The sequence below is a fragment of the Mustela nivalis genome (assembly GCF_964662115.1).
Source record: "Mustela nivalis genome assembly, chromosome: 5".
Taxonomy (NCBI): Eukaryota; Metazoa; Chordata; class Mammalia; order Carnivora; family Mustelidae; genus Mustela; species Mustela nivalis.
Window position 1 is genome coordinate 53,021,316 of NC_139024.1, and position 23,968 is coordinate 53,045,283.

Sequence of the window (23,968 nt, forward strand, 5' to 3'; positions counted from 1 at the left end):
ATCTCAAGGTGAGGAAGGACATAAAGCAGGTGTTAACTAGCTGGGTGACTTTAGGATCAAACCAAATCGCATGCTATTATTTATTCTTCTATAATATGAGAAAGTATATTTCACAGGGCTGTTATTCCTTATTAAAAAAAGCTAGGCAAAATGAAATCTCACTCCTTCATTTCCCTACCTGTTATCCTTCCCCATACATACATATCTATTTAGCCTAACTCTAAAGGGGTTTTATTCCCCCCCCACCCATTTAAGGTGGTTTTAAAAACCAGTCACTACACTCTTGAATAGTATGTTTAAAATGATGGGTTGCAATAAATAATTAATTAAACAATAGGAAATACCATTTGGAGTTTAATTAAACAATAGGAAATACCATTTGGAGTAAAGTATTATATGTATTAGATTGCATAAAATAGATGTCAGTGTGAATGATGGTTAAAAAAAAGACCAAAACACCGCTGAAGGGTAAACAGCACTAAGAACCACAAGAGCAAGGGCCTGGTTTAATTCCAGGATGTTGACGGACTCCTTAACTGATTTGAGCCCTGGTTTCAGCCAGTGTACTGTGAAAGGAGCTCTTCCTTAGAAGCAGTTCTTGCCTAGGAAATGTTTTTATACCAAACTCTATACTGTTTTCCTCAAAAAAAGTTTATTTTAGAGTGAGAACATGTCACTACTATTTTTAAATCCTGGTGCATTCAGGTAAGTAGTCTTGGTACAGGATATAATCAAATCATGATACAATTAAGTGATTTTATACTGAGTCACATACTTAATATAAAGGCACATTAAACTGAATAAAAAAATAAGTGTTAAATTCTTGAGCTTTTAAATTAGAATTTCATAAAGTGCTTTTCATAAAGTCTCATATATTATAGTAATTAAGTGGATAGAATTTCCTTTACAAAGGCACCTTGAAAAGTATTGGCACATGGCATTTTGTCCTGCTTTTTTTTTTTTTGGTAAGTTTGAAGTTTCTTCATGTCTTCTCTTCCACTTCATTTAAATTTCTTTAATTCATCATCTGAATAGCCAGATCTGTTACAGAATAAGGTGACTTTTAACTTGTCACTTTAAAGGTCAAGTTTTAGGCAGTTTTAGGAGTTTAGCAACTTCCCTAGTATATAAACAGATTCTTAGCGATTTAAAGAAAATTCTATTCAAGTGGCAAATTTAGAGCCAAAAGACTAATTCAGAGTCCATGATTTGCGATGGTGCTTTAAACACATGCTTTATCTTCAAGGTTTTCTGCTCTTTTTTTCTCAGGATTATCTGGAAATAAGTTGATAGCTGTGACAGGTATAACATTTGCTTTATCCAACTGAAGAGTTCCTCTGAAATAAAAAAACAGAAATTAAATATTTCCTGTCTACAGTTTCATAGTAAGACAAGGCTACCTCAAGGATCTTTACACAGTATTCTCCCTTTTGTTACTTAAGTATCTGTCCAAGGGGCGCCTGGGTGGCTCAGTGGGTTAAGCCGCTGCCTTCGGCTCAGGTCATGATCTCGGGGTCCTGGGATCGAGTCCCGCGTCGGGCTCTCTGCTCAGCAGGGAGCCTGCTTCCCTCTCTCTCTCTCTCTGCCTGCCTCTCCATCTGCTTGTGATTTCTCTCTCTGTCAAATAAATAAATAAAATCTTTAAAAAAAAAAAAAAAAAAAAAAAGTATCTGTCCAAGGAAGAGTTCTCTGGATTGGATCCAAGACCTGTTTTGCAAGTTCAGTATCTTCCCAATCAAGATGTCAACAGAAGGTAGTTGTTTATGGAACTGATAAAGCTGATTCTGAAAGTTCACAAGGGAGTACAGCAAGAATAGCTGTAACATTTTTAAAAAAGAACAATGGAGAGCAGAGACAGTTGCCTGGTTTTATTAAAGCAATACAGTAATTAAAACCGTGCTAGTGGCACAGCACGAGATAAAGCAGCGAAGAAGAGAGTCCAGAAATAAGATGAATGTATGTGGGAACTGCATTCATAATAAGGTAGCATTCTGATTCACTGGGCAAATTACAACTGGAACAATGGCCTCTGTTTTGAAAGCAAAAACTAAATCATAACTAGCTTAACCTATACACAAGTGATGGTAAAAACCCAAGTTTTAAGAACAGTAATTTTAGGACAGGAAAAGCATACTTAAGAAAAATTTAAAATCCTAAAAGACACAAAGGAAACCCATGAATTGCTCTGAGCCTAAATTTAAAACTTTTGTATGATACCAGAAACAAGAGCAAAAGACAAATCATAATCTGGGATTAAAAAAAAACTGTAATAAGACAAACCACAGGAGACTCTCAATCTCACAAAACAAACTGAGGGTTGCCGGAGGGAGAGTGGTTGGGTTATGGACATTGGGGAAGATATGTGCTATGGTGAATGCTGTGAAGTGTAAACCTGGCGATTCACAGACCTGTACCCCTGGGGCTAATAATACATTATATGTTAATTAAAAATTTTTTAAAAATTGTAATAGATATTATGTGTGTAAAACAGATAAAGGAGCTCCCACATACCAATGATAGAAAACAAAAGAAAAACAGGTAAAAGTTATAAACAGGCATGTCACAGGAGAAATACACAGCCAATTATCACAAAGATGCTAGACTCCACTAGACCTGGGCTAGTGAGGACACAAGGAAAAAGAAAAGGCAAGTTAAAATGAGACTATATTTTTGTCCACAGTAGCAAAAACAAAAAGACTGCTGTCAGCTGTTGATAAGATACACATACTCTTTGACCCAGTAATTTCACTTTTAGGAATCTATCTCTGTAAATACACATGTGCCAAGAGATATGTGTACATTTAACAGGTACACGAGAGCATTATTGAAAAGAACATGAAACTGGAAGATACCTGAATGTCTAGTGGAGGAGGGGTTACATGATGGCTTAGTTATGCTGGAAAACACTATGCAGCCAGGAGGACCAATAAGCAAATACGCATGCTGAGAGGAAAAGGTCTTAAGGGCGAGGTTCCCATATGCACCAAGACCCCTGGGGTGGCGCTGCAGACTCATGGGCCCTACAGACTGTTTTAGATTTTCAAGATTTCATTTGGAGGGTAGCTCACAGTTTCAACATCAGGTTGTACTACACATTCCTTTCAATGAGGTCAGATCTTTGCAAAGCTGGACTTTGGCAGCTGTGATCAAAAGCAACACTGTATAAAAGCTAGTGGTGGACAGGAAGTGAGGGTGGCAGTGTCCCATCTTATTCCAAGATAAGAGTTTTCTATAGGGCCGTAGAGGGGCGCACACAGCCCATTTGCAAATATACGTAAGAATGATATACATCTAGGGGTGCCTGGGTGGCTCAGTGGGTTAAGCCGCTGCCTTCGGCTCAGGTCATGCTCCCAGGGTCCTGGGATCGAGCCCCACATCGGGCTCTCTGCTCTGCAGGAAGCCTGCTTCCTTCTCTCTCTCTCTGCCTGCCTCTCTGCCTACTTGTGATCTCTGTCTGTCAAATAAATAAATAAAATCTTAAAAAAAAAAAAAAAGAATGATATACATCTCTATGTAAATTAAGAAATAAAGGGGTGCCTGGCTGGCTCAGTTGGTAGAGCATGTGACTCTCAATCCCAGGGTCATGAGTTCAAGCCCCACATTGAGTGTAGAGACTATTTAAAATAAAAATAAAGCATTAAAAAGAAATAAAAATTTTTCTTTTAATTTTCATCTGGCCTTGATAAGGGAACCAAGGAAAAAATTACTGGCACACTGAGATAGCTATGTACCTGTCGTTAAGTGAATAGGACAATGTGAGGGACAGTTAAGAATCTAGCTGATAAACAACCTTATTATTATAAACATAATACTTTTGTTTTACCCAAGTGGGATCATACTGTACTCTACCATACATTTTTATCAATACACAGAATTTGGATAAAAGATGCACACCCTAAAAGTTAACCACGATCACCTCTAGTTACAACAATTAAAAAACAGAGAAATGAAGAGGGATTTTAATTTATGCTCTCTGTATTTCTATATTGATGAAATATTTTACTACCAGAAAGTAACTTTAGTACAACTGCCATTGATGCAAGTATACTGCAAATCTGGTTTTTAATTTTACACTGTATCTCTTCCCACAGAAATGTCCATAACAAAACATTTGGTAAAAGAACAATTTAAAAAAAAAAGTGCAACATAGTTTTCTAGGCAGGTTTGCCTAAAAAGTTCAAAAAAGGTCCCAAGCTTCCTGGCAGTCAAAGGAAAAAGGAAGAAACTATTAAGTTCCAGAATTTTCATTTTCAGAAAGAAATGGGAAATGTGAATTCTTCAGGGGAAACCAAACTAAAAGTTGGGAGAGATACTAGTATTTCTTTATTCCACAGGCTCTTTGCTTGCATCATGGCCTTCTAACAAAGCCTCTAAGGTTTTAGTTCAATATTACACATAAAGCAATGGGAGTTTCAAAGACCTTACGACAAGCAAGTAGAAAAGCAAATGTCTGAATTGAATCTTTTTTTCTTTCCTATAAATCCTAGGATTTTTCTAACATGGTACAATATAACTTAAGCCAAAAACTGTGGTCATTTCTATCTACTGAAAATTATTTCTATTAAGACAACTAAAATGACTATTTAACTTATTAAATTTCTTTTCTTTTTTTCCTAAGTAAGCTCCACTTCCAACATGGTGCTCCAACTTGCGACCCCAGGGATCAAGAGTTGCATGTTCCTGCAACTGAGCCAGCCAGCTGCCCACTGCCTGTTCAAATTGTAAAAATGCTAACAATAAATTCACTTTTACATGTATAAAAAAATTTCTTATGGTTAAAAAAAAGCCATACAGGGGCACCTGGGTGGTTCAGTTGTTAAACGTCTGCCTTTGGCACAGGTCATGATCCCAGGGATACTGGGATCGAGCTTGGTGTTGGGCTCCCTGCTCAGTGGGAAGCCTGCTTCTCCGTCTCCCACTCCCCCTGCTTGTGTTCCCTCTCTTGGTGTCTCTCTCTCTGTCAAATAAATAAAAAATCTTAAAAAAAGAAAAAAAAAAGCCATCCAGAAAGGGAAACCAAGTGTCTCTACCTCTACCTCTGTTCTCATTCCCACTCATTAGAAGTAACTTATTTTGTCATTTCAGAAGTTTTTTGTGCATTTATATATGCATATACATAATACTTTTGTTTTTACCCAAATGGGATCATATGCTATGCAGTGTTTTCCCCCACCTAATAGATTTTGGATTCTTTGCTTCTCGGCTGCACAGAATCCCACTGCACATGTGAACTGCTTGCTAGTCAGTTAAACCACCATTGATAAACAGTTCAGAGGTTTCCTCTTTTGCTTTTGCTTTGTTACAAGCAATGCTGCACTAGTCTTCTAAAATCCACTTCATTTAAAATTGATACTTTGAGGTAGAAGGGCGCCTGGGTGGCTCAGTGGGTTAAGCCTCTGCCTTCAGCTCTGTTCATGATCTCAGGGTCCTGGGATCGAGCCCCGCGTCAGGCTCTCTGCTCAGCAAGAAGCCTGCTCCCCCCCTTGCCCCCCGCCAGCCTCTCTGCCTACTTGTGATCTCTCTCTTGTCAAAAAAACAAATAAAATCTTTGAAAAAACAGATAGATGGAGGTAGAAAATTATACATGGTGAAGCCCTTGTTTCACTTGTTAGTCTAACATTGCATTTTTCACTAAAAGGCAATGTTTCCTTTCTCTCTCTCTAATAGGCTAAGATGTTAGAGGGTAGAGTTTGTCTTATTCACATCTGAATCCCCAAGACAAGTGTCTTGTTCATGACAGATATCCAATAAATGTTTTAGTTTTGTTAAAGTTGGAAGACAAGCTAAGAAAAAAGCAGACATCATTTTCCTTCCATCTCTTCTTATAGCCTTCCTAATATTTATATTTTGTACTCTAAAATACAGTAAATACAACTCGCTTTTTAATCATTAAAAACACTAATGCTGTTTAAAAATAGTAACTACTGGGGTACCTGGGTGGCTCAGTCAGCTAAGCAGCTGCCTTCCACTCAGGTCATCATCCCTGGGCTCTGGGATCGAGCCCCATGTCAGGCTCCCACTGAGCAGAGAAGTTGAACAGAGAAGCTTCTCCCTCTCCCTCTGCCTGCTATTCTGCCTGCTTGTGCTCTTTCTCTCTCTCAAAAAAATAAGTAAATAAATAAAATCTTAAAAAAAAAAATACTTACTTGTATTCACAAACTGGGAAGAGCACCTTTAAGATGGTTATTACCACAAGTGCTCCTATAATTCCAACCACCATGACGTTCAGAAACATAAAGAATACTGGAAAAACACTGCTCCAGAACCTACATAGATCTTTTCTGAATTTTTCCATCCATTGACACATCACCTAAAAGAAGAGTTTTGATTAGACAAGCCAAGTACCATCTGATCTCTAAGAGACTTTAAAAATTATGTTATAGTTTTAAGCGATGATAAAATTCTGCATCTTGACTATGATGCTGGTTACATAGGTGCCTACATTTATCAAAACTTACCTAACTATACATTTTAAATGGGCGCTAGTTTATTTTAAAATATACCTTGATAAAATTATTTACAATTTTAAAAATTATGTTCTAGTAATACAGGCATAGGAATGTTATTTTGTTATCCTTTACAATTATTTATACTATTGTGTATAAATTAAGTGAAAGTTGTTGCTAAATGGTAAGAGGTTTGGCTAGTCTACGCCAAACAGACCAAAGGCAACCATGGGTTTCTAATAGTTGAACAACGGCAGGAGAGAAAGACAAACATGTTAGTGGCTCTTGGCCCAGATGGGAGGTTCACTGAGCACAGAACACGTCAGAACAGACACTAAGGTGCACAGACAGGGAGGGAGGCATGTAGGCAGACTGAGGTGCTGGCGTTCAGGCAGCAAAAAGTGACCAGAGTTTCTACAACAACCCCAAGTAGGCAATCCCAACTGTCGGTGGGAACCTAAAAAAAAGTCTTTGGAATCCTTTGGACCACAGTTCTTGCTCACTTAAACAGAAATTATTTCAAGTAAGAGGCTGAGCTAATACATACAGAAGTATCAAGATACTCAGTGTGAACCCTGTATATATTTCCAGGCAGCCGTATCATGCCCTTAGTAATACAGGAGTACTTAATAGGTGGAAATACATCCTTACATTTGTACCCGGTGTATTTAATCCTGGTAACAACTGCATGATTTTACAGATTAAAGTGGATGCCCCATTGCACAGATAAAGAAAATGAGGTTAGAGAGCCTAAGAACTTGTTCAAGATCACATAACTAGTATGTGGCAGGACCAGGATTCAAACCGATGTGGTCCAACTCCGGAAAGTACACCCTTCACCATGTGCGCTCGGTCACTGTGAAGATCCTGAGGGCCCCAGGCCTCTGTGTCTGTGTGTGTGTCTGTGTGTGTGCGCGAGCACATGCACATATGCTCGAGATGGCAGTCACAGAATCAATAAACAGGAATATGGGAATGACTCTGGACTGAAATTCCCCCCAGAATGATATCCAGGGACTTGATAATCATTATCTAACTGTATTATTAAATAGAACTTGAAAAGAAAATGGGAAAACCTGAAAGCCTCCCACTGCAACAGTGAGGAGCCCACTATTAACATTTCACACTCCTAGTCCTCGTGGTTTCCACCTCATCTGAGATGCTGTTTTGTTCTACAGATGTCTGTAATAGAAAGATAATCCTGAATACCGGATGTACCTTGTAAGAAGATGGAGGCTCTGCCCTAAGAGGAGTCTCAGGTAGCTTGCCAGGGAAAGCGTCTTCATCTACGGTGGTTTCCACATTCCTGAGGAGATACTGGCTGGTGGTCTGCAGTGAGCTGACACCTTCTACTGAGAAGGAAGAGCCACGTCACCAAAACGCTAGGTACACGCTAGTGTCTCTCTTCCTAGTTCTACTGTTACTATGCCAAACACATATAGGATACTAAGAATATACTTTCCCATCCATAGGAGGAAAAAAATAACATTTCACTGTTCATGTTTTAATGCCAGAAAGGAGCCATAGACTCAGACACTAAGAGGGAGCTACACCAGTTATGATTCTACCACACAGAACACAGAAGTCCAAATTTCAAAAAGTTGCGTGTTTCGGTGGAAAAAATGAGTTCTTCTTTCTCTCAATATACCTAAATGATATTCTGATGGTGTATTTTGTGACGACTGCCCAGAGTAAGGGTACCTATTTACCACAAAATGTCACCAAACAGTCACTACTGATCACTTTTTGTTTTGATCACTTTCTATTAAGACTCAAGATAGGTTCCTGGAAGTTCTTAAATGTTATAAAGCATTTCTGAAAGAAGCCTACTTCCAAACATATTAACTATGATTAGAAAGCTATCCACTAAAGAAATAATTTCCTTAATACTTTAAGAAACAGCCTTTCAAAGTACTTTTTTTGGAGAGGTTGGGAAGGGTAAATAAAATGTCGCTGTCTCGGGAAATAGAATACAGCATGCTTTCCTCCAAAGGTAGGGTGTAGTTTGAATGTCTGAGTATCGCCTGGTTCTTAACTAAAATATCAATTTCAGTAACGTCCTTTTGTTGAGCCTAAGAAAGAAAAAAGAAACAATTACCCTTTATTTTAAATAATGGCACAACCCGATAAGAATCTAAAACTAACTTTTCCTCCTTTCTTGTATTTAACTAAAAAACTTATCCAGTTCACAATTACTCTGCATTCCCTGCACTTTGAGGCATTTAATTACCAACTTTAATCTGAGTGTTTTAGCATTCAGTATTGGAAGCTTGCTCTCTGTCCCATTTCATCTACCTAGCCAGGGGAAAATGTGGCAGAGCTATAAACCAAATTCAATCCCTTCAATCGCTTTATTTACTAATGTTTATAATATTTTAAAGTGATATAAACATGTATGAATATAGTCATTTTTTAAAACAATTAAAGACTTCAAATGCTAAACAAATGTTAAAACAAGTAAAAAATTCTAAATGCTTGCAGACAGGCAACATTGGGGTAACATTCTTCCTTATCAAGTCAGAAATAAATAGTACAATAATGTAACACATGCATAATACCCAGCATAAATCTTTAGGGTTTAATTCTCAATTAATAATCATATTATCGTACCTGTTTTCCATCGATCTCTACTACCTCTTCTTGAATGACAATTAGTTGCAAACTGGAACCAGATGTCATAGGCCACTCATGAACTAAAATCCTTACACTGACAATTCCAAAATATTCTTTTTCCTCCACATTTTCCAGATTTCCATTCTTCACTATAAGAAAAAAAAGTAGTGACAGCTTTGAACAAAACAAATGCCACCAAATCTATTGCTGTGTTTGATTATTTTGATGACATCTACATGGAACAAGACAGTTGCAGAACAATTTCTTTGGCTTTCTCAATCTCTGACTTCACTGATGTTACAGAATTTATGAAAATAAAGACAACTCGACAAATCCTCACCATGCCTACAGTTGTTGAAAAGGGATAAATGCTTGATGGTCTTTAGACTACCACACTAGCAATATCATTCCTATTCCTTTACATAGTTTGTCAAGGAGGAACGAACAAGGCATAACTACTTACAAAGCAATCAGAAGACAGAGCTAATCCCATGTAACAGTAAAGTAAGTACATTCATCCATCCATTCACTCATTCACAAACTTCAGGGATCTAGGGACCCCAAAGCAGTGAGGACACTAAGTTGTTTTCTCAATTCTTTCTCCAGTAAGTGACCTGTTGCTGTTGGAGGGCAGGGATGAGGGAGAGGTTGGGACCGCCCTGTAATTCCTCCCCACTAAGGGACAACAGGGCAGGATCAGCTCCTCTCAGGTGGAGAGCCTCCGAAACCACAGCAGTGGAGGCGGGGCGTGACAGCTGCAGCTGGTCTACAGAGTCAGCGGTGACCTTCCAGAGGCAGAAAACACTACAGAAAAAGATAAATCAATATACATCAGTGAAACCAGTGGAAAAGGAGCATTTAGCTTCTCAAACGTTAGTCTCTCAAATGTTATCGTCTGAGGACGGTCAGCCAAAACCAAACCCAGATGGATAGTCTGCATACAGATCCAGCTGTTTAAATTGATTCTATGCGGGGTGCCTGGGTGGCTCAGTGGGTTAAGCCACTGCCTTCGGCTCGGGTCATGATCTCAGGGTCCTGGGATCGAGCCCCGCATCGGGCTCTCTGCTCAGCAGGGAGCCTGCTTCCTTCTCTCTCTCTCTCTGCCTGCCTCTCTGCCTGCTTGTGATCTCTCTCTGTCAAATAAATAAATAAAATCTTTAAATAAATAAATAAATAGATTCTATGCTCTTCCCTAAGATCCTTAGGGCTCTTCCCTCTATCTGGAATGTTCTCTACTACTCCCTCGCTTCTCATCCATTTTTAATAAACTCCTCTTAAGTAGTTCTAGCTATTATATCCCTGTATCTCTGAGTTCATGCCCTTTTTTTAAGCACTAACTTTCTTGCAGTGTAGCTCCTGGTTTATAAACCTGTCTCCTTACTAGGTGGCCTTACCCTGACAGTACACGTCAGGTTCGATGTTCTGTGTCTTTTATTCAGCAGTGATTCCATTTAGAATGAGACATACATAATTTTAAATAAATATGCCATCATCAGTTACCAATACTATTCAAAACCAGTCTAGTGGTTCTAAATCCCAGTCTAGGGACTCTAAATCCTGTCTATGCATCAGAATCCACTGAGGAATAGTACAGATGCCCAAGCCTTATCCCAATCAATAAATCAAAATCTCTGGGGGATACAAACTACCACTTCTAACTTTTGAAATAGGTACAGATATTTCCATTAAGATCCAAGTGACCTAAACTTTTAGTTCAACCTAAATCTTCACAAAACTATTCCTCCTTGACTTCCCTGTTTCTGTAAATAAATCCACCCTTCTCCAAACTCGCAAGGACAGAAGTTAGGAGGTTACATTTGACTTCTGCACCCTCATTCTCTGTATCCAGTTAGTTGCTTCCTTCAGGCCACCCCAGGTCTAGTCTCTCTTATATTTCTCCCTTCCACCAGGGGTGGGGTTGGGGTAGGGAGTGGAATATGTGGTTCAGTAACTCTCAACCAACATAATGGTTACCTAACTATTCCTTTCTTCAATCCCCCTCCCTTCAAAGCATTCACACAGAGGAGCCCGATTAATCTTCTGTAACAAGTTCTGACTACACAGCTGCCTTGCTCAGACACCTCCAGCAGCATCCCTCTGACTTGTTTGGTAGTTCTCTGAACGGTCCTTCTTCAGGCTCCTTCTGGGGGCACTTGCTGCTCTCTCATTCTGGTCTGCCTAACCTCCCTCCCTCCCCTCCTCTAAGGCTTCTAGCTGTAAAACTTCCCTTCTCTTCCCCTGTGGTCCATCTCTGTGTTTTCCCTAGTTGCCCATTGGTCCTGCTCATAGAACAGCATGCTTCTTGTCAGTGTATCTGTCTGCCCAAAGGCTGTGCACAAGGGCACAAGAGATTCAATAGAGGGGAAAATGCAGTCATATAAAGACATCAAGGTGGTGACTCTTCAGCCCCCAAATCTGGCACCCCTGCTGGAGAATAAAATAAAATTAAAAAGCACAAAAGCCCTTGATATTCTGATTTTCCTGACTATGGTAGGCAGCTTTCAAAAATGGCTCTCTACAACCCTTGAGTTTGGCAATTCATGTCCTTGCATTATTCCCTTCCACCAAGTATGGTCTGGACCCAGTCACTTGTTTCTAACAAATAGAATAAAGTAAATGTGATGGGAAGTCACTTCTGTGATTAGATTATAAAGGTTGCAGGTTCTGTCTTGTGAGGGTTCACTCTTGCTGGCGGCCTCCCTCGTCCTCCAGCCAATATAGCCAGCTGCCATCTGGTGAGATGCCCAACAGAGAGGTCCATGCGGCAAGGGAAGGAGGGAGGCCTCTGGCCAACCTCCTGCAAGGAGGAATGGAGGCCTCAGTCCCACAGTTCTAAATCCTGTCAACAGCTGTGAGCGAGCTACGAAGCAGATCCTCCCCAGCAAAGCCTTGAGAGGACTGCAACCTTACAGGACAGCCAGATGTCCCAGGTAGGCCAAGCTCAGATTCTTGACCTACAGGAACCAAGAGACTGTTGTCACCTACTAAGTTGAGAATTAAACTGTTACAGAGGGCAGCTGGGTCACACCCAGTGGCAAATTCCTAATGAATATGCCATCAATGGAATTATTACTTAAACCACCAACAACACTTCTTTTCCTAGCTAGGAAGAATTGGCTTGTTGTATACTAACCTTCTCACTGAGAGCCACCAGAAAAGATGTAAAAAAAGAAACACTCATATACACTCAAAACCCACATCTGTCTAGAGGCAGCAGAGAGCTAAAAAGTCAGCCAGCGCCCCCACAAGGCATTTACTGATTCTCAAGCTTGACAGCTAGAGAAGCTGCAAAGCTCAATAGAAAGTAAGGACTCAGAGGCAGAGAAGCTAAACAGAGCTGAATGGGCATATTTGGGCAGTCCCATGCAGAGGGGTATAAAATAAAGATTATGGCTACAAGATCCTAGAGAGAAGGAAAGAACAGAAGTAAGCGAACATTCTATGCAGTCTTCTCCTGCAGAAACATGTGCTGATTAGTAAGTCAGGTGAGCCGAGAAACCAAGCCTCTATCTAAGACACTAAGAAGCTAAGCAGAACCCTGGCAGGCTTATGACAGTGAAGTATGAGGCCCACACAACAGCGGCCCTCATAATCACCTCCGGTTTTCACTCAGGACCTACGATGAGCTTCATCTGGGGAAAAGCAGTTAATAAGAAATAGACTAAGCCTCACAGAGATAAGAATCCAGCCTTCAGTCAGCCCAATCCTCGACTTAAAAATTACGGTATTCTGCCCCTTATTATCATGACTGCCAGGGGTTAAAGTCAATCCTCTCTGGAGTAAGATAATAATATCTGGAGACTTTAGAACTTTTTGAACACAATATCAAAAATACATATTTTGAAGGAGAAGGATCAAAAGAAAACACAGATCCAGAGGGGCTCAAAAAATTAGACTGGGCAGATTTTAATTTTAAAGTTAGGGATGGCTGGGTGCCTCAGCTGGTTAAGCGTCTGCCTTCAGCTCAGGTCGTGATGATCCCAGGGTCCTAGGATCAAGTCCTGGATCAGGACTCAGCAGGGAGCCTACCTCTCCCTCTGCCTGTGGCTCTCTTTCTCTCTGACAAATAAAAAAATAAAATCTTTAAAAAAAAAGAAAGTAAATCTTACTTTAAAAAATAAATAAAGTTACTGAAAGTAATAGGTTCAATAAAATAGATGATAGGGGTGCCTGGGTGGCTGACTCAATGAAGCATCTGCCTTAGACTCAGGTTATGATCTCAGGATCTCCCTCCCTGCTAGGTAGGGAGTCTGAGTCTGCTTCTCCTTCTGCCCCTCCCCTTGCTCGTGCTCTCTCTCAAATAAAGCAAATCTTAAAAAAAAAAAAAAAAAAAAAGAAAGGAAAGAAGGAAAAGAAATTATGGGTGCCTGGGCGGTGCAGTCTGTTGGGCACCCAACTCTTGGTTTCAGCTCAGGTGGTGATCTCGTGGTCGTGGGATCCAGCCCCCAGTATTGGGCTCCCGTACAGTGCAGTCTGCTTGAGACTCTCTCCCTTCCCTCTGCCCCTCAGACCAGGAACGCCCCCCACCCTGCCTGCTGCCCCACTGCTCATGCATACTCTAAAATAAAGAAATAATCTTTAAATAAAAGAAAATAGGTGGTAAAATGAATAATTTCACCAGGTAAGTGCAAGCTACTAAAATCAAAATTAAAAATATAAAATTAGGGTGCCTGGGTGGCTCAGTGGGTTAAGCCTCTGCCTTTGGCTCAGGTCATGATCTCAGGGTCCTGGGATCGAGTCCCGCATCGGGCTCTCTGCTCAGCGGGGAGCCTACTTCCCCCCTCTCCCTCTGCCTGCCTCTCTGCCTACTTGTGATTTCTGACAAGTGAATAAATTAAAAAATCTAGGGAAAAAAAATATATATATATATATAAATTTTTTAAAAATTGGGGTGAGAGGGGGGAAGAGTTGGGCCAGTATCCAGGGCCTGAGCAGGAGATGGAAAAGAAAACAAAAATGAAAAAAAAAATTTTTGAAAGAATAAAATGGACATACTAGATGTAAAGTCCAGTAAATGAAGATAACTCAATTAGGCAGAGCTAATGAATTAGTGTGTGGGGAGAATGAAAATAAAAGAAGGATAGAAAAAAACAGAAAACAGTATAAAATTTATATGGAACTTTATGAAAGAGTCAAACATACATGTATGAAAAGCAAGAAGGGAATAAGGAGGAGGACTTATAGTACTTTTTGAAAAGATAATGCTCAAAAATTTTCCCAAAAAGACAGGAAGTCACAGATTAAAGAACCCTACACCTGGGTACATCACAGTAAAAATACTGAAAACCAAAGACTAAGAAAAAAATATTAAAGGCAGCCAGGAAAACAAAATAAAACCTTATTATCCATCCTGGAGCAATGAGCCTGACATTCTCAACAGAAACTCCAGAAGTGAGAAGACCATGAAACTGGTCTTTAAAATGCTAACCTATGAAGTACTATCCTCTGTTTCCCCATCCAGTAAAAAGATCCTCCTAAAATGCAGGCAAAGTAAAGATGTTTTCAAATAAAAGCTCACATAGTTCATGGCTAACAAATCTGCACTAAGGGGATTTCTTGATCCCCTACTAAGGGGAATTGTTTAGGCAGGGGAAAAATGAGCCCTGAGGGGAACATGAAACACATATACACTAAGTGAGTGTGGGGTTTTTGGTGTTTTTTTTTTTAAGATTTTATTTATTTATTTGACAGACAGAGATCACAAGTAGGCAGAGAGGCTGGCTGGAGGTGGGGGGAGAAGCAGGCTCCCCGCTGAGCAGAGAGCCCGATGTGGGACTCAATCCCACGACCCTGAGATCATGACCCGAGCCGAAGGCAGCAGCCTAACCCACTGAGACACCCAGGTACCCTGAGTGTGGGTTTTGAGTGTATATGTGTGTGTTTCTTGTTCCCCTTCATCATTTCTTCACTCAGGAAGGAATGAAGAGAGATGGAAAGGGCAACCACTGAGGTAAATACAAGTCATTACTGGACTACACAAAATAGTAAGAACAATTATGTTGTGTAATCATGGGCATGATGCATAATATAAAGATTTAAGAACATAAAGAGGTAAAATGTATGACAGTAACAGCAAAAATGTAGAAAGGGAATAAATGGAGTTTCCATGTTCTGAGGTTCTTGCTTTGTTTGAGAAGTGATAAAAATACTAGTTTATTGATCTCAGAGGTAACCATTAAAAAACAGGAAAGTAATATAAAACCAACAAGATAGAGGGAAATGATGAAAGAAAAAATAAAAAACCCAGAAGAGGGCCAAAAGGAGAAGAAAAAGGGACATGGAATAGGTGGGACACAAACAGGAAACAAATGATTCAGATTAAAGATTTAAATTTAAAAAAGATTTAAATCCAAATATATTAGTTATAACATTAATAAAAATAAATCAAAATCCCAAATAAAAGATGGATTGACAGATTGATTTAAAATAAGGTCAGTATATGCTGCTTACTAGAGATTCACTTGAATTGTAAGGACCCAGAAAAAAAAAATAGAAAGCTACCACACAATCCATCTTCCTCCCACCTGCCAGGCCAAAAAGCAATTGCTGTTAAAATAATATAGATAGGGAGGTGAACCATGAGAGACTATGGACTCTGAAAAACAATCTGAGGGTTCTGAAGGGGTGGGGGGGGTGGGAGGTTGGGGGTACCAGGTGGTGGGTATTATGGAGGGCACGGATGGAGCACTGGGTGTGGTGCAAAAATAATGAATACTGTTATGCTGAAAATAAATAAAAAATAAATTTAAAAATATATATATAGATAAAGTTGACTTAAAGGCAAAAGTATCACTAGAGATAAAGACATTTTATAATGATAAAAAAGTCAACCTACAAGGAAGACATACTACTTCAAATCTGTATGCATTTGGTAATGTTGTGTCAAAAGACAGAAAGGAAAAATTGACACAGCTGGGAGAACAGACAAATCTACATAGTGGAGATTTAACATACATTCTCAGTAACTGACAGAGCAAACAAATGAACAAAAATCAGTACTTCCCTAACAGACTGAACAATACAATTAACAAAAAATTTCACCCAACATATGTAGAACACCATATCCAAGTAATCATACGATGTACTTTCTTTTCAAGGACACCTGGACATCACCATTTCCTAAAACCGACTATCTGCCAAGCCACAAAGCAAGTCTCTGATTTCAGAGGTTAAAATTATACACCGTGCACCTCTGATGACAGAGGTGGAAACAGTAAAAAGTTCCAAAATGTTTAGGAATTAAGCACTGTAACTTCTAAATGACCCACAGGACAAGGGACTCTCACTACAAAAAACTGGAAAACACTGTAAGCCAAATGACTATAAAAGTACATAACAAATTAAGTACAAAATACAATTATTTAGAGAAAAATTTACTGCCTTAAATGCATATATTAAAACAGGTAGTAAGACTACTGTAGATATTTCTCATATTCCTTATTTCCTTCAAATACTGTGGTACAACATATCTGCTTGTCTTTAAACAACCCAAGATTTTAAAAGATTAAAAAAATATTATCTGAGGGGCGCCTGGGTGGCTCAGTGGGTTAAGCCACTGCCTTCTGCTCAGGTCATGATCCCAGGGTCCTGGGATTGAGCCCCACATTGGGCTCCCTGCTCAGCAGGGAGCCTGCTTCCCCCTCTCTCTCTGCCTGCCTCTCCATCTAATTGTGATCTCTCTCTGTCAAATAAATAAATAAAATCTTTAAAAAAAAATTATCTGGACATAAGGGTAGAAGCTACCAGAGAATTAGAGCAACAATTCATTTTTCTCTTTATTTTCTCCACACTGTGATAAGCACTCCTTCAAGATTTTGCCTCTTACTTGTAAATCTCCACTTATTACCCCTCTTTATATTCTTACATTAGTATCAACCAACCAGAAATGCAGCTCTGGACAACAACAATCTCATGAGAAAGAAATGTGAATATGCCAGGAATAACCAAAATAAAGTAGGATTTGAATTTTAAACACATTAGTGTTATTATATGCTCCAGTAATGATGTATATTATTAATTTAAAATGAAAATACATCACAAAAAAAACCGTGTTTCACAAATTTAGTATTACTAAAAACAGAAAAATTATGGAAATAATTTAGTAGTACTCACCTATCAAAGTCTGACAGCTTATTCGGGTTACACCACTATTTACAGGGAAGTCATTTACATATACCTGTCCACTCTCATAGGTTATGTTAAGAACAACCTTAAAATAAAGCAGCATATACATTAATTCCAATGGTTTATAAATGATGACAAATTCTTCATGTAAAAAATACATTATCTAACTAAATTAGACGTGCAGGGAAAAATAATAGAGGCTGCCTACGACTTAGCTCAGTGATACTAAAACATAATCAAAAGGAGACAAACCTGTTCTTTGGATACCTCCCCATCATCTTTCAGGGTAGTTACGTTAATTCTGATGTTGTCCTGTAAAACATACATGAAGTGAATAGATATGCATTTCACCAAGCAAGAATAGCTCAATTCTTTTTTTCTTTTTTTTTTTAAAGATTTTATTTATTTATTTGACAGATCACAAGTAGGCAGAGAGGCAGGCAGAGAGAGGAAGGGAAGCAGACTCCCTGCTGAGCAGAGTGCTCGATGCGGGGCTCGATCCCAGGACTCTGGGATCATGACCGAGCCGAAGGCAGAGGCTTTAAACCACTAAGCCACCCAGGCGCCCTTCAATTCTTTCTTTTCCCCTCAACTATATTTAGTATAATCACTCAAAACATCAAAAGAACATTTTTTAAAGCCCAGCATTTTTATTTTTACAGCCTTTATTATGCCCTTATTCACAATTCCACCTTCTCCTAATCTGTATTTTTTCCACTTAATTATGAAATGTCACATTTATGAGTATATAATATGCAAATGGAAAGTTCAAGAGAAAAACTTAACACTCATGTACCTACTACTGAGGTTAAAAACCAGAGTATCGTCTACACCTTTTAAGTCTCCTGTGTGACCTTCTCTGTCCTGTTCCCACATTTTCATCATTTCTTGCTTTTCTTTATGGTTTTATTGTGCTTGTCTCTCTCCAAACAATATGTTGTTTAGTTCTATCTGTTTCTAGGCTTTATGTAAGTGGGACAATTTTGTACGGATTCTTCTGGAACTTCTTTTATTTAAAATTTCGATGCATGCAGCTGAAGACATTTATTTCCAGTGCTGTGTAAAAGCCCATCATATGATTACCAATTTACTTATTTGTTCCACTATCCATGGACATTTGAGTCATTTCCAATGTTCTCATTTTCATAAACAAAACACTGCTCTAAACCTTCTTTTTCTTTTTAAGATTTCATTTTAATTTATTTATTCGACAGAGAAAGAGAGACAGCAAGAGAGGGAACACAAGCAGGGGCGTGGGAGAGGGAGAAGCAGGCTTCCCACTGAGCAGGGAGCCGGATGTGATGTGGGGTTCAATCCCAGCACTTGCGATCAAGACCTGAGCTGAAGACAGACACTTGCCATCTAAGCCACTCAGACGCCCCCTTTTTTTTTTTTCCTTTATTTTTTTCCTAGTAATCTCTACACTCAACGTGAGGCTCAAACTTAAAGGCCACGTGTTCCTACTACAGCCAGCCAGGCACCCCTGCTTTAACCCCTCTGAAATAGGACCCCTTGTGCCCGTGGACAAGTATGTACTGTTCACAATCCTTGAGAGGCACTAAATGCTCAAAAGCAGTTACTCAAATATTTAAGTTTATTAATGACATGCTTTCTAAAGAGAAGAAAGCACTATTTTAATAAGTATTCACCAATACTCACAGGGTTCACAATTTGTCATTTGAAAAACAAATCCTTCCCTAAGTTGACTCACAGTTAGGCACTGTTATCTAGAATAAAAAATATTTTTTTCCAGGGGGTATTCTTTGAAAATAGGAAAATTATTCATAATCAAAATAATATACAAGAGTATCTCTTGGCACCATGACTATCTCTAATACTTTATACACTTCCAACAAATGAGAGAATGAGACTGAAGCACCTGTGTGAGGTTGACGTGATTATACTCAAGGAACAGAACTCTAGCATGGAAAGTCCATACCATACATTTGGTACACTTGCCAACCTACATGGGGGCCTACGAAGCTTCAGAACCAGCCTGGCTTTCTCCGGGTCCATCCTAATCTAGAACTAAGCATGGGCCAGAACCAATACACCCATCTCTAGAACAAACCAACACTCAGTAAGTCATCAAACTGGTGGTTATAGTTTTTGTGTTCTCATTCCAGCCAAAAATTCCTCTTTTCAAACTAGAGGATCTGTCAACTATACTCTATTGTTCTTCTAATAGCCCTGGGAGAACCCTCCAATGATAGCATTCTAAGAAACCTTTTCATAGCTTCTGCCTTTCAGTAGTGAACATACACTATTTTGTTAGTAATTTACTGCACTTACATAGATCACTTGCCTAGTAAAATCTGGGGTTTGTAAAAGACAATTAACAGACACTATCCTGCTGTATTTTGCAAAAACCAAATTCAATTAAATTTTTTAGTCTTCTGAATGATTTCATTTCAGAGGTGACCCGGGTCCCTTACTGCCTTCTGAGCCCAAGTTCAGAGACAGGTCCTATTTCTTGCTCTGAGAACCTCTGACTGAACTGGAAGTTCAAGCTTGTGAGCCAGGATGGAAGAGACTTAAAGAGTGGGTGGCAGAACTGAAGTTTCTACCCACCCATTTTCAATTCTTCTAATTCCTTCACTCACAAGATGTCCAGCTGGTACACATAGCTTCCTAAGGACAAAGGTAATAGATACCTCATTTAAAATAAATGAATTAAGTCTCAGGGAAATATATGAAATAAATATTTACACATATAAGAAAGTATGTGTCTTCTGGATGCCTCTCCTTGGTGACAAAATTATTTTAATATTAGAAGCATGTACTATAAAAATTTGCATTATTTTACAATCTGTGTAACCTCAACTTCTAACAATTGCACATGTAAACAAAACAGAAAAATGCCTATAATCCAGTAGCTCTGCATACTGAGGGGATATAGAGGGAATTTTTCTTTCAGTTTTCTTATATTCACATCAGGTTAGACACAAAAATGAACAGATGAGCAGATACATGATAAAGCATAAAGTATAATAAAATGTTAACGTTGGCCTAAGTTTGTGCTATTCAATATAGTATGTACCCAATAATCACATGTGGCTATTTACATTTAATTAAAATTAAAATTTAGGGCGCCTGGGTGGCTCAGTGGGTTAAGCCGCTGCCTTCGGCTCAGGTCATGATCTCAGGGTCCTGGGATCGAGTCTCGCATCAGGCTCTCTGCTCAGCAGGGAGCCTGCTTCCTCCTCTCTCTCTCTCTGCCTATATTTATTATAAATAAATAAAATCTTTTAAAAAAAATTAAAATTTAAAAACTTAGTTACTCAATCGCCCTGGTCAGCCACATTTCAAGCACTCACTAACCACAGTAGTCTAGTGGCAACTGTAATGGACAGAGCAAACACCATCATTATACCGAAGTCTACTGGACAGACCTCATCTAATCTGGTGGCCACCACAACATTCTTTCAAATGTTCTGTATATTTGAAATAGGGTTGCTTGGGTGGCTCAGTCGGTTAAGGGTCAAACTCTTGGTCTCAGCTAAGGTCTTGATCTCAGGGTCTTGAGTTCAAGTCCTCCTGCACTAGGGCTTAAACATTAAAAAAGGAAAAAGAAAGGAAAAGAAAGGAAGGGAAATTTAAAAAATAAAACATTGAACAATTTAGATCAAGAGGCTTCAGTTTCCCATATAAACGTTTCCAAGGAATGTGATTCTCCCTCTCCCTGCTCAGCATTCTTTCATCTATGAAATTCTGAGTTTAGATCTGGACTTTTCAAAAGTGGAAGGATGGCATAAAAAGGGAGAACTAAAATGATGAGCTCACTAAGCTCACAGTGCAATGTACTTTCAGCTTGCAGTCAAAATGCATTTTTCTCAGACTATATGGGGACAGACTTAAGTATCCTTGGATTCACAAGGGACTATGATGAAGCTTTAAAATTTGGAAAACAGGGGGACCTGGGTAGCTCAGTGGGTTAAAGCCTCTGCCTTCCGCTCAGGTCAGGGTCTCAGGGTCCTGGGATCCAGTCCTGCATTGGGCTCTCCGCTCAGCCAAGAGCTTACTTTCCCCTCACTCTCTGCCTACTTGTGATCTCTGTCTGTCAAATGAATAAATAAAATATTTTTTAAAAATGGGGGAAAAAAATTTGGAAAACAGTGAAATTCCAGGACTTTAAGAATCATTTCATTTTTATTTGGTGTCTTGGTGCTCAGCGATCACATTCATATTTTTGACCGGTTGCACTGTGATCCATATACAATTTTATATACAAGTGGTTCTTAGGGCTTGCATTGTTGTGCCTTCCCGAAATGCCCCAACAGAACTCAAAGTGAGATATGCTCCTTATTTTTCTTCTCAGAGAGAAAATAATGTCATTCAAAGTAAAAAAAAAAAAAAAAAATTTTTTTTTGAAGTGATATTTATGCTGTAAGTCACCCCTGAATTTAGAGTATTCAAGTCTTGAGCGGTAAGAAAAAATATACCTATATTGTTTCTTCTCATTCTGGGAAAACTCCCATTTTAAAATCTTCAAACTTTTCCCAACCATACATTCAATCGATGAACGGCAAATACTGGTTTATTTCAACATGACTGCCCCGCGAAAGCGAGAAAAACCAACCACCCTCCAGTACCAGGGCGCAGTGGTTATCCAATTTCAACTGCTTCACAATCAGCCTGGGGGGCTTACCGACGACAATGATTCCTGGGCCCTACCCGAAATGCATGGGATCAGTGAGTCTCCAGCCTGCTCCGAGTGGATGCTGGTGCGGCTGGGACCCGGGGTAGGCGCATCCCGGAGCCCTGCACGCCGCGGAGGAAGGCAGTGCTTCCCGCCGCCGCGGGAGCAGACAGGTGGCCTGGAATCGCTCTTGTCCTCTCTCCCAGCCACTTCGACGTTTCCCGAACACTGAGCGGCCCCAGTGCCGGCTCTACCCCGGGAAGGCGCCATTACACAAGGCTGGGAGCCCTTGTGATCGCGTACTTTCGACGGCAAAATCCCCTCCGGCGGGCAACGGCTGGGACTGCCCTAAGAATCCCCAAGTTTCCCGGCACTGGGCTTCTAACCCTTTTCGCTCTCTCGCTGCCGTTTCCCAGGCTGCCCCCATTTCCTTGGATGCTTCTCCCCACTCCTCTCTTGGACGCCAGGACCCCTTCCCCTGGCCCGCCGGCCGGTGGCAAGAAGAGTCGATGCGGACACCGACGTCCTACGGCTCCGGCCCGGGCCTCCCCGGAGGGTCCGTGCGAAGGAGCGGCCGAGCCGCGCCCGCCCTGCCCTACCTGCGGGGCTTGGGGCGGCAGTGGCAGCTCCTGGGTAGCTGTCCTCAGCCACCCGGCGGCCGGCAACACCGAGAGCAGGAGCAGCCGGAGGGCAAACGACGCCGGCGGAGAACCCTCCATTTTGGACAGGCCAGCGGCGGCGGACGGCCGGGAGCTGAGGGCCGAGCCAGCCCCAGGAGCGGGGCGGGGGCGGGGCGAGGGTGTGGCGAGGCTACCGCGGGGCGGGACCCTGGGAGGCGGGACCCTGGGAGGCGGGACCCTGGGGGGGCGAGAAGAGCCCGGGAACTTGCGGGTGGCAGCGGACCGCCCGGGACGGGGAAAGCAGACTGCGCATGCGCGCTTCCGCGAAACGTCAGGAGGGTGGGTGGAGTCAACCGGGGGAAGGTCCTAGTGGGTCTTGGGACTGGCGGGCCGAATTTGAAGGAACTGCTGATCCGAGGGAGTGAAAATGTTTTCATTGACATGATTTTAAAATTAGTATATACTAACGAGACTAGTATATATACGTATGGAAATAGCTATAGCTCTGCGTGTGCATATTTCACATATGTATAAACTGAAGTAATGATAATGTCGCAGAATTGTCATGAGGGGGAATATGTCACGAGGGGGAATTTTATTAAATCAGTAGTTCTCACCCATGACTGCACATGGGAATTGCCTGGGCAGCTTTTAAAAATTACTGATTGTGGGGTCTTACGGGGCACCCGAGTTTCTGATTTAGTTAGTCTGGGCTGCTGTTCTGGCATCCGTAGTCCCCCAAGTGATTTATTGTGTTAGGGTGGAGGATCAACCACGCATCAAAGGTTCAACATTCAGCGGATCCCTGCAGACGCCGTGGTAACAGCACTCTCCGCCTGAGCTCTCGGGGCTTTTCTATTCAGTTCCTTAATCTCCTTTATCTACAAAATGAAGATGATAGACTCCCTCCCACTTTGATATTGTTAAAAAATATTTTATGAAACTCTCTAAAGCAGAAAATGCCAAGGAAGATATTTCAGATTAATAGGATTGAATATTGATTGAGAACTTGGAGACATTGCCATTCAAGGCAGAATAAGAAACATTTAGCCTTTTTTTAACTTTTGACATGGAAACAACACAAATCTATGTATCCCTCTTAGCCCTTCTTCTTTAACAACCCCTCTCCCCATGTCTGCTTTTCTACCTAGGGTAATTATAAAATCTTTGTAGGGTATACTGCAAAAATCAACTAGCTCCTTGCCTACTGTGAGATTCGCAATAACGTTATTAACCTGCAAGTGGTTTCTGCAGTGAAGTTCCACCTACTCTTGGGTTCCAACTACAACCACCTGGTTTTCACTCTATTTCAGACTTCTGGAATTAAAAACGAATCTGGAGATCAGAACACATGACATGTGGATCTGCATAATTTGAATCAGTAATATGTATAAGATTCTAAAGTACATTTATATGAAAAAATAGACAGGGAAAGTGAAATAGCTTGTTTCCCAATAGATTCTGCCCCATGGTCTGATGATCCATTATCTTTCCATTTGTCTCCATGGCTAGCTCTGAGCCCCAGG

General features: G+C 40.4%; 1 protein-coding gene and 1 long non-coding RNA gene across 3 annotated transcripts; both read right to left on the reverse strand.

Moving 5' to 3' along the window:
* Positions 1-635: 635 nt before the first annotated feature.
* On the reverse strand, positions 636-22,633 carry GINM1 (glycosylated integral membrane protein 1). Of its 2 annotated transcripts, none has more exons than XM_082730299.1 (8): positions 22,422-22,633; positions 17,436-17,495; positions 17,172-17,268; positions 9,057-9,208; positions 8,362-8,518; positions 7,665-7,795; positions 6,147-6,310; positions 636-1,337 (listed from the first exon to the last, which is right to left on the reverse strand). In XM_082730299.1, exons 1-8 carry the CDS (start codon positions 22,539-22,541, stop codon positions 1,223-1,225), a joined length of 996 nt encoding a protein of 331 aa, XP_082586425.1. In that variant the 5' UTR covers positions 22,542-22,633; the 3' UTR covers positions 636-1,222. The 2 variants fall into 2 exon arrangements, with proteins under 2 accessions (XP_082586425.1, XP_082586424.1); XM_082730298.1 differs by having other exon boundaries at positions 7,665-7,798; positions 22,422-22,632.
* Positions 17,504-22,409, reverse strand: LOC309864635. The gene is made up of 2 exons (XR_014311654.1): positions 21,832-22,409; positions 17,504-19,814 (listed from the first exon to the last, which is right to left on the reverse strand). It is a non-coding gene; the product is annotated as an uncharacterized lncRNA (long non-coding RNA).
* Positions 22,634-23,968: the final 1,335 nt, after the last annotated feature.